The sequence below is a fragment of the Pleurodeles waltl genome, chromosome 5 (assembly GCF_031143425.1).
Source record: "Pleurodeles waltl isolate 20211129_DDA chromosome 5, aPleWal1.hap1.20221129, whole genome shotgun sequence".
Classification (NCBI taxonomy): Eukaryota; Metazoa; Chordata; class Amphibia; order Caudata; family Salamandridae; genus Pleurodeles; species Pleurodeles waltl.
The window spans coordinates 1,610,814,135-1,610,829,186 of NC_090444.1; the positions used below are offsets into that span (position 1 = coordinate 1,610,814,135).

Consider the following 15,052-nt stretch of genomic DNA (forward strand, 5'->3'; position numbering starts at 1 on the left):
TAAAAATGAACTTGCTTTTAAAGTGAAGCTCAGGACTCCCTGGTTACTTTCTTTCCTTAACACCAGTTAACCTTGAAATAAACCATTGCCTCTTTATTTACTATCAAGTTAGGAGCAACCCTGTACTCCTGTTGTCCAGGGGACCGCATGTAAAGGTCAAGTGAGCCGCATGCGGCCTCCGGGCCGTACTTTGAGTATCCATGTCCCAGAGGGTGGGCATTGCCACCCGCACCACCTGGGCACCTCCAAAGATGCTAGACTCTTCCCCCTTCTTTTGCAGGTCCTCCACATCCAGGAATCATCCCAGGGTTCCATCAGCCTGGTCCACGGATCGTGGCAGCAGCTGGACAATCCGAGGCATCCACTGACTTCAGAGAGAGTCCCTTCTCCCCTGTACATCTGGGTCCCATGGTACTCCGTCTTCTGGGTATCCTGTCTTGGGAGTCATCTCCAACCTTCCTCTTGTCTGCTGGTTTCCTTGGGGTCCATTCAGGAGGGTCCTGAATCCCACAAACTCCAACCACAACTCTGTGTGTTAGCCTATTGGACAACTGGGTGGGTAACTACCTTTCACCTGGTTGCTGGGGACATTTACAGAACTTACCTCTGGTGTAACTATCTGCCCCCAACTCATAGCTAACTACCACACTTTCCTTGGCTGGGTTCACTATTTCACATCCCACTTTTTTAGTATATGGTTTAGCCCTCCCATAGGGCCCTGTCTGTTTTTATGCTATTTGTTAAGGTTATTTTGAGTATATATTGTGTGTATATATATATTCAAATATAGATATACCAATGCTAGTATAGTAGTAGGGCTGTAATAAAGTATCCTTTATTTTTGCAACACTGTGATTCTCTCTTCTGGGTGAGTTACTGTCTGACTACTGTGGTGTTGCAAGTGCTTCACATTCCTCCTGGATAATCTTCATCCGCTCACCTCAGCTACTTCCTTGAGAGCTTTTTGCTATCTGGACACCTATTCCCTATCACTAAGGGTTGCCTAGACTTAGTAGAGTCTGCCACACCATAGGTGCACAGCATAAACTGAGCCATCCTCCTACAGACCCTTTCTAATTTTCTCCCATCCGACCTTTATACCCTCCAACCTGACCATCCAGGTAAACTGGATAGGTGAAGTGTGCCTTTCTGTGACATCTTCCCTGTTAGAGCCATGCAAGTCCTACGGACACAAACCATGCCCGAATCTCAGCTAATGCCTCTTGTAACTCTCCTAGTCTCTCCCATCCTTCTTCTTACCCTAACTATGGTATTTATTATCACACCTGTAAAATAAGATAAAGATATATTATTAAGTCATGCCCTTAAGATGTTCAAATTACAGGCACCATTTGCAGTGAGTCCACCATCTGATGAGGGGCAAGTAGTGCATATGTAGGACCCAAGCATGCACAGTTTAGAATGATGCACATCTTCCTTGAATGGAAAATGCACTTGCGCATAGCATACAATCTTGAATTACACTCCAAGGTTGTTAGCCCTAGCAGAATACTCACAAAACCATTGTGCAGAGAAGAACAGAGCTGTTGAAGTGGTCTGTCCAGCAGCAGTGTATTGCATTTTTATGACCAGGCAAGTTATCAGCGTTGATTCCCAAGGGGAGCTTTAAAATATAGCAAGTGAAGGTGACAGAAAACAACAGCCTGGACAGTCACTGATAGACGTTCAAGAATCTATCACATTGTTTCTACTAGTGAGATGAAACCAAAAGAGAAACAGATTTGTTCTACCAGTAAGTTGTGTGTAATTTTGGACTTTAGAGTTGGGCAGTAGCCTGGAATCCATCCTAAACTGACAGGATGTCCAAGTCCCCTTACTCTCAGTTTACCTGCCTTGTTTAGAGGTTTTCCTTTTTTTTGTGGCTGCTACATCAGTTTTTCTGATGGTGGAGCCACAGCCTGTGTTCTGTATTTTGAAGTTACCTGCTGTTAAATGCCCCCTAATTCTGCTGAGCATCCAGATGCTTGCATACACATTCATAAACCCATCTTTCAACTCTTCCTGCTTGCCAAAAAGCACCCTACAGTACATTATCCACAAATATTTGAAGGTTGAAGTTCTAAAAGTAAATGATCCTTTTCTTAAATATTTGGGCTGTTTTCAGTTCTTCCCCTCTCTTTGATCAGGGCAGGCATGGAAATATAGCTACTTCCAGGAGGCATGCACTCATCAGGGAGATTAATTGATTATAACACTGACTCTACTGCCTGTATCAATACTTATTATGTCTTTAGTTACAGAATAAGGGTGTTAACGAGGGTGTATTTATAACTATCCGGCTGACTTGCCTGTGCACCTGTCTCATTCGCATATGTGATTGTGTTTTCATTGACAATTGTTCCTTTACAGTTCCTACTGTAGTTTCCACTAAATAAATCATGCATTTTTTCTGTTTTCTAGCTTCAGATCAGATTCCACTAATTGAAGATCTGGAACAGATATTTATGCGCTCTTGGAGGGAATCCCACCTAACAGAAATTCGTCAGTATCCGCCGAACATGTCACATGGTTTTCCTCAAATGCCCAGCTATTTATCACTGGTCACCACAGCACAGCTGCCCTGGCTGGCCGGGCTAGCTGCCAGCTCTTGCAACGAATGTGTTAAGATTATTGAATGCAGCTACTCCCTAGCGGAGGGACTTTCAGAAATGTTTAAGCTGCTTATTGAAGGAAAACTAGAAAAGACCAATTATGTGGTAATGATATGTGCCACACGAGCCCGGAGTCTAGAATCATGCATTGCAGTGACTGGTGAGCTTTATAAGTACACTGTTGGTGTTGTTCAGAGGATATTATAAAATGTATATTGATTGACCCACTTTTTGCTACTTTTTTAGGTATTTGTTGTAACTGTTGCAATACTGGGGCAAGCGCACATTTTTGATGAGTGGCGAGGACTAAAATCTAAGCAAGTGAAAATCAGTTGGATCTTTGGTCGCTCCAGTCGGAGGACTTATAATGCTTAGGGACTGGGGAATTAAAAGGCTAGTACTGTGGACCTCTCCAAACACTTGCAAGTCAAAGGCTGCAAATGAGACTACAAGAGGTATGTTAAAAACTAGGAGTACTGTTGGGGTGTGAGAAATTGAGTCCTGCAGTGCATAGATTGCCAGACCGCCATATATAGAAAGGTGCACCACAGAAGACATGGGCGACTGGGCACTTCAATAGTGGCTCAAATACTAGAAACTGTGAGCGGGCTCCTCATCCCTGAGATGGCCATATGCTTAATTAAACTTCAGAAAGTGAGAGAAAACAGGAGCGTCAATGGACAGGATTAGCTTGAAGAAATGCGCAGAGGTGCATATTAGCGGCTGAGACATAGGTTACAGAGAAGCAGGATCCCTGATATCACATCATAGGAGACAGAACAGAGGCAGGATCCTAATTGTCCGTAAATTGACTGTGAACTTGCAGTAGCAGTTGCAGTTAATCTTAAAAGAAGTCCAACTGGAGACAAAGCCATGGTCATGATAGAGGAAGGAACTGATTTTCTAACCCATACACTAACGTGTCACAAATTTGGCAGGATAGTAGAGGGTGCCCAAAGTAACATCGAGTACTGCAGATGAAATTATATGAAAGGTGTAGGAAGTTGGCTCTGTATGTGCTATTTCAAAGTAAGGAATAGCATGCACAGAGTCCAAGGGTTCCCCTTAGAGGTAAAATAGTGGTAAAAATAGATAATACTAATGCTCTATTTTGTGGTAGTGTGGTCGAGCAGTAGGCTTATCCAAGGAGTAGTGTTAAGCATTTGTTGTACATACACATAGACAATAAATGAGGTACACACACTCAGAGACAAATCGCACACTTTCAATTGTAAACATAGCATCAGCAAAGGCAAAAAGTCAGGGAGCAACCATGCCAAGGAGGCATTTCCTTACACAACCCCCCCCCAAACGAAAGAGGATGAGACTAACCTTTCCCAAGAGAGTCTTCATTTTCTAAGTGGAAGAACCTGGAAAGGCCATCTGCATTGGCATGGGCAGTCCCAGGTCTGTGTTCCACTATAAAGTCCATTCCCTGTAGGGAGATGGACCACCTCAACAGTTTAGGATTTTCACCTTTCATTTGCATCAGCCATTTGAGAGGTCTGTGGTCAGTTTGAACTAGGAAGTGAGTCTGTAGGAAGTTGGCTCTGTATGTGCTATTTCAAAGTAAGGAATAGCATGCACAGAGTCCAAGGGTTCCCCTTAGAGGTAAAATAGTGGTAAAAAATAGATAATACTAATGCTCTATTTTGTGGTAGTGTGGTCGAGCAGTAGGCTTATCCAAGGAGTAGTGTTAAGCATTTGTTGTACATACACATAGACAATAAATGAGGTACACACACTCAGAGACAAATACAGCCAATAGGTTTTGTATAGAAAAATATCTTTTCTTAGTTTATTTTAAGAACCACAGGTTCAAATTCTACATGTAATATCTCATTCGAAAGGTATTGCAGGTAAGTACTTTAGGAACGTTAAATCATAAAAATTGCATGTATACTTTCCAAGTTATTGACAAATAGCTGTTTTAAAAGTGGACACTTAGTGCAATTTTCACAGTTCCTGGGGGAGGTAAGTTTTTGTTAGTTTTACCAGGTAAGTAGGACACTTACAGGGTTCAGTTCTTGATCCAAGGTAGCCCACCGTTGGGGGTTCAGAGCAACCCCAAAGTCACCACACCAGCAGCTCAGGGCCGGTCAGGTGCAGAGTTCAAAGTGGTGCCCAAAACACATAGGCTAGAATGGAGAGAAGGGGGTGCCCCGGTTCCGGTCTGCTTGCAGGTAAGTACCCGCGTCTTCGGAGGGCAGACCAGGGGGGTTTTGTAGGGCACCGGGGGGGACACAAGCCCACACAGAAATTTCACCCTCAGCAGCGCGGGGGCGGCCGGGTGCAGTGTAGAAGCAAGCGTCGGGTTTGTAATGTTAGTCTATGAGAGATCTCGGGATCTCTTCAGCGCTGCAGGCAGGCAAGGGGGGGGTTCCTCGGGGAAACCTCCACTTGGGCAAGGGAGGGGGACTCCTGGGGGTCACTTCTCCAGTGAAAGTCCGGTCCTTCAGGTCCTGGGGGCTGCGGGTGCAGGGTCTCTCCCAGGCGTCGGGACTTTAGGTTCAAAGAGTCGCGGTCAGGGGAAGCCTCGGGATTCCCTCTGCAGGCGGCGCTGTGGGGGCTCAGGGGGGACAGGTTTTGGTACTCACAGTATCAGAGTAGTCCTGGGGTCCCTCCTGAGGTGTTGGATCGCCACCAGTCGAGTCGGGGTCGCCGGGTGCAGTGTTGCAAGTCTCACGCTTCTTGCGGGGAGCTTGCAGGGTTCTTTAAAGCTGCTGGAAACAAAGTTGCAGCTTTTCTTGGAGCAGGTCCGCTGTCCTCGGGAGTTTCTTGTCTTTTCGAAGCAGGGGCAGTCCTCAGAGGATGTCGAGGTCGCTGGTCCCTTTGGAAGGCGTCGCTGGAGCAGGATCTTTGGAAGGCAGGAGACAGGCCGGTGAGTTTCTGGAGCCAAGGCAGTTGTCGTCTTCTGGTCTTCCGCTGCAGGGGTTTTCAGCTGGGCAGTCCTTCTTCTTGTAGTTGCAGGAATCTAATTTTCTAGGGTTCAGGGTAGCCCTTAAATACTAAATTTAAGGGCGTGTTTAGGTCTGGGGGGCTAGTAGCCAATGGCTACTAGCCCTGAGGGTGGGTACACCCTCTTTGTGCCTCCTCCCAAGGGGAGGGGGTCACAATCCTAACCCTATTGGGGGAATCCTCCATCTGCAAGATGGAGGATTTCTAAAAGTTAGAGTCACCTCAGCTCAGGACACCTTAGGGGCTGTCCTGACTGGCCAGTGACTCCTCCTTGTTTTTCTCATTATTTTCTCCGGCCTTGCCGCCAAAAGTGGGGCCTGGCCGGAGGGGGCGGGCAACTCCACTAGCTGGAGTGTCCTGCTGGGTTGGCACAAAGGAGGTGAGCCTTTGAGGCTCACCGCCAGGTGTGACAATTCCTGCCTGGGGGAGGTGTTAGCATCTCCACCCAGTGCAGGCTTTGTTACTGGCCTCAGAGTGACAAAGGCACTCTCCCCATGGGGCCAGCAACATGTCTCGGTTTGTGGCAGGCTGCTAAAACTAGTCAGCCTACACAGATAGTCGGTTAAGTTTCAGGGGGCACCTCTAAGGTGCCCTCTGTGGTGTATTTTACAATAAAATGTACACTGGCATCAGTGTGCATTTATTGTGCTGAGAAGTTTGATACCAAACTTCCCAGTTTTCAGTGTAGCCATTATGGTGCTGTGGAGTTCGTGTTTGACAGACTCCCAGACCATATACTCTTATGGCTACCCTGCACTTACAATGTCTAAGGTTTTGTTTAGACACTGTAGGGGTACCATGCTCATGCACTGGTACCCTCACCTATGGTATAGTGCACCCTGCCTTAGGGCTGTAAGGCCTGCTAGAGGGGTGTCTTACCTATACTGCATAGGCAGTGAGAGGCTGGCATGGCACCCTGAGGGGAGTGCCATGTCGACTTACTCGTTTTGTCCTCACTAGCACACACAAGCTGGTAAGCAGTGTGTCTGTGCTGAGTGAGAGGTCTCCAGGGTGGCATAAGACATGCTGCAGCCCTTAGAGACCTTCCTTGGCATCAGGGCCCTTGGTACTAGAAGTACCAGTTACAAGGGACTTATCTGGATGCCAGGGTCTGCCAATTGTGGATACAAAAGTACAGGTTAGGGAAAGAACACTGGTGCTGGGGCCTGGTTAGCAGGCCTCAGCACACTTTCAATTGTAAACATAGCATCAGCAAAGGCAAAAAGTCAGGGGGCAACCATGCCAAGGAGGCATTTCCTTACACAACCCCCCCCCAAACGAAAGAGGATGAGACTAACCTTTCCCAAGAGAGTCTTCATTTTCTAAGTGGAAGAACCTGGAAAGGCCATCTGCATTGGCATGGGCAGTCCCAGGTCTGTGTTCCACTATAAAGTCCATTCCCTGTAGGGAGATGGACCACCTCAACAGTTTAGGATTTTCACCTTTCATTTGCATCAGCCATTTGAGAGGTCTGTGGTCAGTTTGAACTAGGAAGTGAGTCCCAAAGAGGTATGGTCTCAGCTTCTTCAGGGACCAAACCACAGCAAAGGCCTCCCTCTCAATGGCACTCCAACGCTGCTCCCTGGGGAGTAACCTCCTGCTAATGAAAGCAACAGGCTGGTCAAGGCCATCATCATTTGTTTGGGACAAAACTGCCCCTATCCCATGTTCAGAGGCATCAGTCTGCACAATGAACTGCTTAGAATAATCTGGAGCTTTGAGAACTGGTGCTGAGCACATTGCTTGTTTCAGGGTGTCAAAGGCCTGTTGGCATTCCACAGTCCAGTTCACTTTCTTGGGCATTTTCTTGGAGGTGAGTTCAGTGAGGGCTGTCACAATGGATCCATATCCCTTCACAAACCTCCTGTAATACCCAGTCAAGCCAAGGAATGCCCTGACTTGAGTCTGGGTTTTTGGAGCTACCCAGTCCAGAATAGTCTGGATCTTGGGTTGGAGTGGCTGAACTTGGCCTCCACCTACAAGGTGGCCCAAGTAAACCACAGTTCCCTGCCCTATCTGGCATTTGGATGCCTTGATAGAGAGGCCTGCAGATTGCAGAGCCTTCAAAACCTTCTTCAGGTGGACCAGGTGATCCTGCCAGGTGGAGCTAAAGACAGCAATATCATCAAGATAAGCTGTGCTAAAGGACTCCAAGCCAGCAAGGACTTGATTCACCAACCTTTGGAAGGTGGCAGGGGCATTCTTTAAACCAAAGGGCATAACAGTAAACTGATAATGCCCATCAGGTGTGGAGAATGCTGTTTTCTCTTTTGCTCCAGGTGCCATTTTTATTTGCCAGTACCCTGCTGTCAAGTCAAAGGTACTTTGGAATTTGGCAGCACCTAATTTGTCTATGAGCTCATCAGCTCTTGGAATTGGATGCGCATCTGTCTTGGTGACAGAATTGAGCCCTCTGTAGTCCACACAAAACCTCATCTCTTTCTTTCCATCTTTGGTGTGAGGTTTGGGGACTAAGACCACTGGGCTAGCCCAGGGGCTGTCAGAGCGCTCAATCACTCCCAATTCCAGCATCTTGTGGACTTCACCTTGATGCTTTCCTTAACATGGTCAGATTGTCTAAAGATTTTGTTCTTGACAGGCATGCTGTCTCCTGTGTCCACATCATGGGTACACAGGTGTGTCTGACCAGGGGTTAAGGAGAAGAGTTCAGGAAACTGTTGTAGGACTCTCCTACAATCAGCTTGCTGTTGGCCAGAGAGGGTGTCTGAGTAGATCACTCCATCTACTGTGCCATCTTTTGGGTCTGATGACAGAAGATCAGGGAGAGGTTCACTCTCTGCCTCCTGATCCTCATCTGTTACCATCAACAGATTCACATCAGCCCTGTCATGGAAGAGCTTAAGGCGGTTCACATGGATCACCCTCTTGGGGCTCCTGCTTGTGCCCAGGTCCACCAGGTAGGTGACCTGACTCTTCCTTTCTAGTACTGGGTAAGGGCCACTCCATTTGTCCTGGAGTGCCCTGGGAGCCACAGGCTCCAGAACCCAGACTTTCTGCCCTGGTTGGAACTCAACCAGTGCAGCCTTTTGGTCATACCAAAACTTCTGGAGCTGTTGGCTGGCCTCAAGGTTTTTGGTTGCCTTTTCCATGTACTCTGCCATTCTAGAGCGAAGGCCAAGTACATAGTCCACTATGTCCTGTTTAGGCTCATGGAGAGGTCTCTCCCAGCCTTCTTTAACAAGGGCAAGTGGTCCCCTTACAGGATGACCAAACAGAAGTTCAAAGGGTGAGAATCCTACTCCCTTCTGTGGCACCTCTCTGTAAGCGAAAAGCAGGCATGGCAAGAGGACATCCCATCTCCTTTTGAGTTTTTCTGGGAGCCCCATGATCATGCCTTTTAATGTCTTGTTGAATCTCTCAACCAAGCCATTAGTTTGGGGATGGTATGGTGTAGTGAATTTATAAGTCACTCCACACTCATTCCACATGTGCTTTAGGTATGCTGACATGAAGTTGGTACCTCTGTCAGACACCACCTCCTTAGGGAAACCCACTCTGGTAAAGATACCAATGAGGGCCTTGGCTACTGCAGGGGCAGTAGTTGACCTAAGGGGAATAGCTTCAGGATACCTGGTAGCATGATCCACTACTACCAGGATATACATATTTCCTGAGGCTGTGGGAGGTTCCAGTGGACCAACTATGTCCACACCCACTCTTTCAAAGGGGACCCCCACCACTGGAAGTGGAATGAGGGGGGCCTTTGGATGCCCACCTGTCTTACCACTGGCTTGACAGGTGGGGCAGGAGATGCAAAACTCCTTAACCATGTTGGACATATTGGGCCAGTAGAAGTGGTTGACTAACCTCTCCCACGTCTTGGTTTGTCCCAAATGTCCAGCAAGGGGAATGTCATGGGCCAATGTTAGGATGAACTCTCTGAACAGCTGAGGCACTACCACTCTCCTAGTGGCACCAGGTTTGGGGTCTCTGGCCTCAGTGTACAGGAGTCCATCTTCCCAATAGACCCTATGGGTTCCAGTTTTCTTGCCCTTGGACTCTTCAGCAGCTTGCTGCCTAAGGCCTTCAAGAGAGGGACAGGTTTCTTGTCCCTTACACAGCTCCTCCCTTGAGGGTCCCCCTGGGCCTAAGAGCTCAACCTGATAAGGTTCAAGCTCCAAAGGCTCAGTTCCCTCAGAGGGCAGAACTTCTTCCTGAGAAGAGAGTTTCCCTTTCTTTTGCTGTGTTGCAGTTGGTTTCCCAACTGACTTTCCTGTTCTCTTGGTAGGCTGGGCCATTTTTCCAGACTCCAGCTCTACTTGTTCACCCTGTGCCTTGCACTGTGCTCTTGTTTTCACACACACCAGTTCAGGGATACCCAGCATTGCTGCATGGGTTTTTAGTTCTACCTCAGCCCATGCTGAGGACTCCAGGTCATTTCCAAGCAGACAGTCCACTGGGATATTTGAGGAGACCACCACCTGTTTCAGGCCATTGACCCCTCCCCATTCTAAAGTAACCATTGCCATGGGATGTACTTTTCTCTGATTGTCAGCGTTGGTGACTGTGTAAGTTTTTCCAGTCAGGTATTGGCCAGGGGAAACCAGTTTCTCTGTCACCATGGTGACACTGGCACCTGTATCCCTCAGGCCCTCTATTCTAGTCCCATTAATTAAGAGTTGCTGTCTGTATTTTTGCATGTTAGGCGGCCAGACAGCTAGTGTGGCTAAATCCACCCCGCCCTCAGAAACTAGAATAGCTTCAGTGTGGACCCTGATTTGCTCTGGGCACACTGTTGATCCCACTTGGAGACTAGCCATACCAGTGTTACCTGGATGGGAGTTTGGAGTGGAACCTTTCTTGGGACAGGCCTTGTCTCCAGTTTGGTGTCCATGCTGTTTACAGCTATGACACCAGGCCTTTTTGGGATCAAAGTTTTTACCCTTGTACCCATTGTTTTGTGAAGAGGCTCTGGGCCCACCCTCCTGTGCAGGTTTTTGGGGGCCTGTAGAAGACTCTTTACTATTTTTAGTTTTGGCTGTCTCATCACCCTTCCCCTGGGGAGTCTTTGTGACCCCTTTCTTTTGGTCACCCCCTGTTGAAGTCTTGGACACCCTTGTCTTGACCCAATGGTCCGCCTTCTTTCCCAATTCTTGGGGAGAAATTGGTCCTAGGTCTACCAGATGCTGATGCAGTTTATCATTGAAACAATTACTTAACAGGTGTTCTTTCACAAATAAATTGTACAGCCCATCATAATTACTTACACCACTGCCTTGAATCCAACCATCTAGTGTTTTCACTGAGTAGTCAACAAAGTCAACCCAGGTCTGGCTCGAGGATTTTTGAGCCCCCCTGAACCTAATCCTGTACTCCTCAGTGGAGAATCCAAAGCCCTCAATCAGGGTACCCTTCATGAGGTCATAAGATTCTGCATCTTTTCCAGAGAGTGTGAGGAGTCTATCCCTACACTTTCCAGTGAACATTTCCCAAAGGAGAGCACCCCAGTGAGATCTGTTCACTTTTCTGGTTACACAAGCCCTCTCAAAAGCTGTGAACCACTTGGTGATGTCATCACCATCTTCAAATTTTGTTACAATCCCTTTGGGGATTTTTAACATGTCAGGAGAATCTCTGACCCTATTTATATTGCTGCCACCATTGATGGGTCCTAGGCCCATCTCTTGTCTTTCTCTTTCTATGGCTAGGAGCTGTCTCTCTAAAGCCAATCTTTTGGCCATCCTGGCTAACAGGAGGTCATCTTCACTGAGAGCATCCTCAGTGATTTCAGAAATGTGGGACCCTCCTGTGAGGGACTCACTATTTCTGACTAACACAGTTGGGGACAGGACTTGAGGGGTCCTGTTCTCCCTATTTAGGACTGGAGGAGGGACATTGGCCTCCAAGTCACTAATTTCTTCCTCTGTGAGGTCATCATCAGAGGGGTTGGCTTTTTCAAACTCTGCCAACAGCTCCTGGAGCTGAATTTTGGTAGGTCTGGAGCCAATGGTTATTTTTTTGATATTACAGAGAGACCTTAGCTCCCTCATCTTAAGATGGAGGTAAGGTGTGGTGTCGAGTTCCACCACCTGCATCTCTGTATCAGACATTATTCTGCTAAGAGTTGGAATACTTTTTTAAGAATCTAAAACTGTTTCTAGAATCTAATTCAAACTTTTAACAAACTTTTAAACTCTAAAAAGAAAATGCTAAACAGGGACTTAACACACAAGGCCCTAGCAGGACTTTTAAGAATTTAGAAAAATTTCAAATTGCAAAAATGAATTTCTAATGACAATTTTGGAATTTGTCGTGTGATCAGGTATTGGCTGAGTAGTCCAGCAAATGCAAAGTCTTGTACCCCACCGCTGATCCACCAATGTAGGAAGTTGGCTCTGTATGTGCTATTTCAAAGTAAGGAATAGCATGCACAGAGTCCAAGGGTTCCCCTTAGAGGTAAAATAGTGGTAAAAAATAGATAATACTAATGCTCTATTTTGTGGTAGTGTGGTCGAGCAGTAGGCTTATCCAAGGAGTAGTGTTAAGCATTTGTTGTACATACACATAGACAATAAATGAGGTACACACACTCAGAGACAAATCCAGCCAATAGGTTTTGTTATAGAAAAATATCTTTTCTTAGTTTATTTTAAGAACCACAGGTTCAAATTCTACATGTAATATCTCATTCGAAAGGTATTGCAGGTAAGTACTTTAGGAACGTTAAATCATAAAAATTGCATGTATACTTTCCAAGTTATTGACAAATAGCTGTTTTAAAAGTGGACACTTAGTGCAATTTTCACAGTTCCTAGGGGAGGTAAGTATTTGTTAGGTTAACCAGGTAAGTAAGACACTTACAGGGCTTAGTTCTTGGTCCAAGGTAGCCCACCGTTGGGGGTTCAGAGCAACCCCAAAGTCACCACACCAGCAGCTCAGGGCCGGTCAGGTGCAGAGTTCAAAGTGGTGCCCAAAACACATAGGCTAGAATGGAGAGAAGGGGGTGCCCCGGTTCCGGTCTGCTTGCAGGTAAGTACCCGCGTCTTCGGAGGGCAGACCAGGGGGGTTTTGTAGGGCACCGGGGGGGACACAAGCCCACACAGAAATTTCACCCTCAGCAGCGCGGGGGCGGCCGGGTGCAGTGTAGAAGCAAGCGTCGGGTTTGTAATGTTAGTCTATGAGAGATCTCGGGATCTCTTCAGCGCTGCAGGCAGGCAAGGGGGGGGTTCCTCGGGGAAACCTCCACTTGGGCAAGGGAGGGGGACTCCTGGGGGTCACTTCTCCAGTGAAAGTCCGGTCCTTCAGGTCCTGGGGGCTGCGGGTGCAGGGTCTCTCCCAGGCGTCGGGACTTTAGGTTCAAAGAGTCGCGGTCAGGGGAAGCCTCGGGATTCCCTCTGCAGGCGGCGCTGTGGGGGCTCAGGGGGGACAGGTTTTGGTACTCACAGTATCAGAGTAGTCCTGGGGTCCCTCCTGAGGTGTTGGATCGCCACCAGTCGAGTCGGGGTCGCCGGGTGCAGTGTTGCAAGTCTCACGCTTCTTGCGGGGAGCTTGCAGGGTTCTTTAAAGCTGCTGGAAACAAAGTTGCAGCTTTTCTTGGAGCAGGTCCGCTGTCCTCGGGAGTTTCTTGTCTTTTCGAAGCAGGGGCAGTCCTCAGAGGATGTCGAGGTCGCTGGTCCCTTTGGAAGGCGTCGCTGGAGCAGGATCTTTGGAAGGCAGGAGACAGGCCGGTGAGTTTCTGGAGCCAAGGCAGTTGTCGTCTTCTGGTCTTCCTCTGCAGGGGTTTTCAGCTAGGCAGTCCTTCTTCTTGTAGTTGCAGGAATCTAATTTTCTAGGGTTCAGGGTAGCCCTTAAATACTAAATTTAAGGGCGTGTTTAGGTCTGGGGGGTTAGTAGCCAATGGCTACTAGCCCTGAGGGTGGGTACACCCTCTTTGTGCCTCCTCCCAAGGGGAGGGGGTCACAATCCTAACCCTATTGGGGGAATCCTCCATCTGCAAGATGGAGGATTTCTAAAAGTTAGAGTCACCTCAGCTCAGGACACCTTAGGGGCTGTCCTGACTGGCCAGTGACTCCTCCTTGTTGCTTTCTTTGTTCCCTCCAGCCTTGCCGCCAAAAGTGGGGGCCGTGGCCGGAGGGGGCGGGCAACTCCACTAAGCTGGAGTGCCCTGCTGGGCTGTGACAAAGGGGTGAGCCTTTGAGGCTCACCGCCAGGTGTCACAGCTCCTGCCTGGGGGAGGTGTTAGCATCTCCACCCAGTGCAGGCTTTGTTGCTGGCCTCAGAGTGACAAAGGCACTCTCCCCATGGGGCCAGCAACATGTCTCTAGTGTGGCAGGCTGCTGGAACTAGTCAGCCTACACAGATAGTCGGTTAAGTTTCAGGGGGCACCTCTAAGGTGCCCTCTGGGGTGTATTTTGCAATAAAATGTACACTGGCATCAGTGTGCATTTATTGTGCTGAGAAGTTTGATACCAAACTTCCCAGTTTTCAGTGTAGCCATTATGGTGCTGTGGAGTTCGTGTTTGACAGACTCCCAGACCATATACTCTTATGGCTACCCTGCACTTACAATGTCTAAGGTTTTGTTTAGACACTGTAGGGGTACCATGCTCATGCACTGGTACCCTCACCTATGGTATAGTGCACCCTGCCTTAGGGCTGTAAGGCCTGCTAGAGGGGTGTCTTACCTATACTGCATAGGCAGTGAGAGGCTGGCATGGCACCCTGAGGGGAGTGCCATGTCGACTTACTCGTTTTGTCCTCACTAGCACACACAAGCTGGCAAGCAGTGTGTCTGTGCTGAGTGAGAGGTCTCCAGGGTGGCATAAGACATGCTGCAGCCCTTAGAGACCTTCCTTGGCATCAGGGCCCTTGGTACTAGAAGTACCAGTTACAAGGGACTTATCTGGATGCCAGGGTCTGCCAATTGTGGATACAAAAGTACAGGTTAGGGAAAGAACACTGGTGCTGGGGCCTGGTTAGCAGGCCTCAGCACACTTTCAATTGTAAACATAGCATCAGCAAAGGCAAAAAGTCAGGGGGCAACCATGCCAAGGAGGCATTTCCTTACACAACCCCCCCCCAAACGAAAGAGGATGAGACTAACCTTTCCCAAGAGAGTCTTCATTTTCTAAGTGGAAGAACCTGGAAAGGCCATCTGCATTGGCATGGGCAGTCCCAGGTCTGTGTTCCACTATAAAGTCCATTCCCTGTAGGGAGATGGACCACCTCAACAGTTTAGGATTTTCACCTTTCATTTGCATCAGCCATTTGAGAGGTCTGTGGTCAGTTTGAACTAGGAAGTGAGTCCCAAAGAGGTATGGTCTCAGCTTCTTCAGGGACCAAACCACAGCAAAGGCCTCCCTCTCAATGGCACTCCAACGCTGCTCCCTGGGGAGTAACCTCCTGCTAATGAAAGCAACAGGCTGGTCAAGGCCATCATCATTTGTTTGGGACAAAACTGCCCCTATCCCATGTTCAGAGGCATCAGTCTGCACAATGAACTGCTTAGAATAATCTGGAGC

At 48.0% G+C, this 15,052-nt stretch overlaps 1 protein-coding gene across 4 annotated transcripts in view; it reads left to right on the top strand.

Annotated features, from left to right (window-relative positions):
- The window catches only part of GREB1 (growth regulating estrogen receptor binding 1), a 932,876-nt gene that overhangs the window by 349,503 nt on the left and 568,321 nt on the right, over positions 1-15,052 (top strand). For all 4 annotated transcript variants that reach the window (XM_069235945.1, XM_069235948.1, XM_069235946.1 and 1 more), the window contains exon 11: positions 2,422-2,772. In XM_069235945.1, the coding sequence (XP_069092046.1) occupies positions 2,422-2,772 (351 nt within the window). The remainder of the gene's footprint in view (positions 1-2,421; positions 2,773-15,052) is intronic.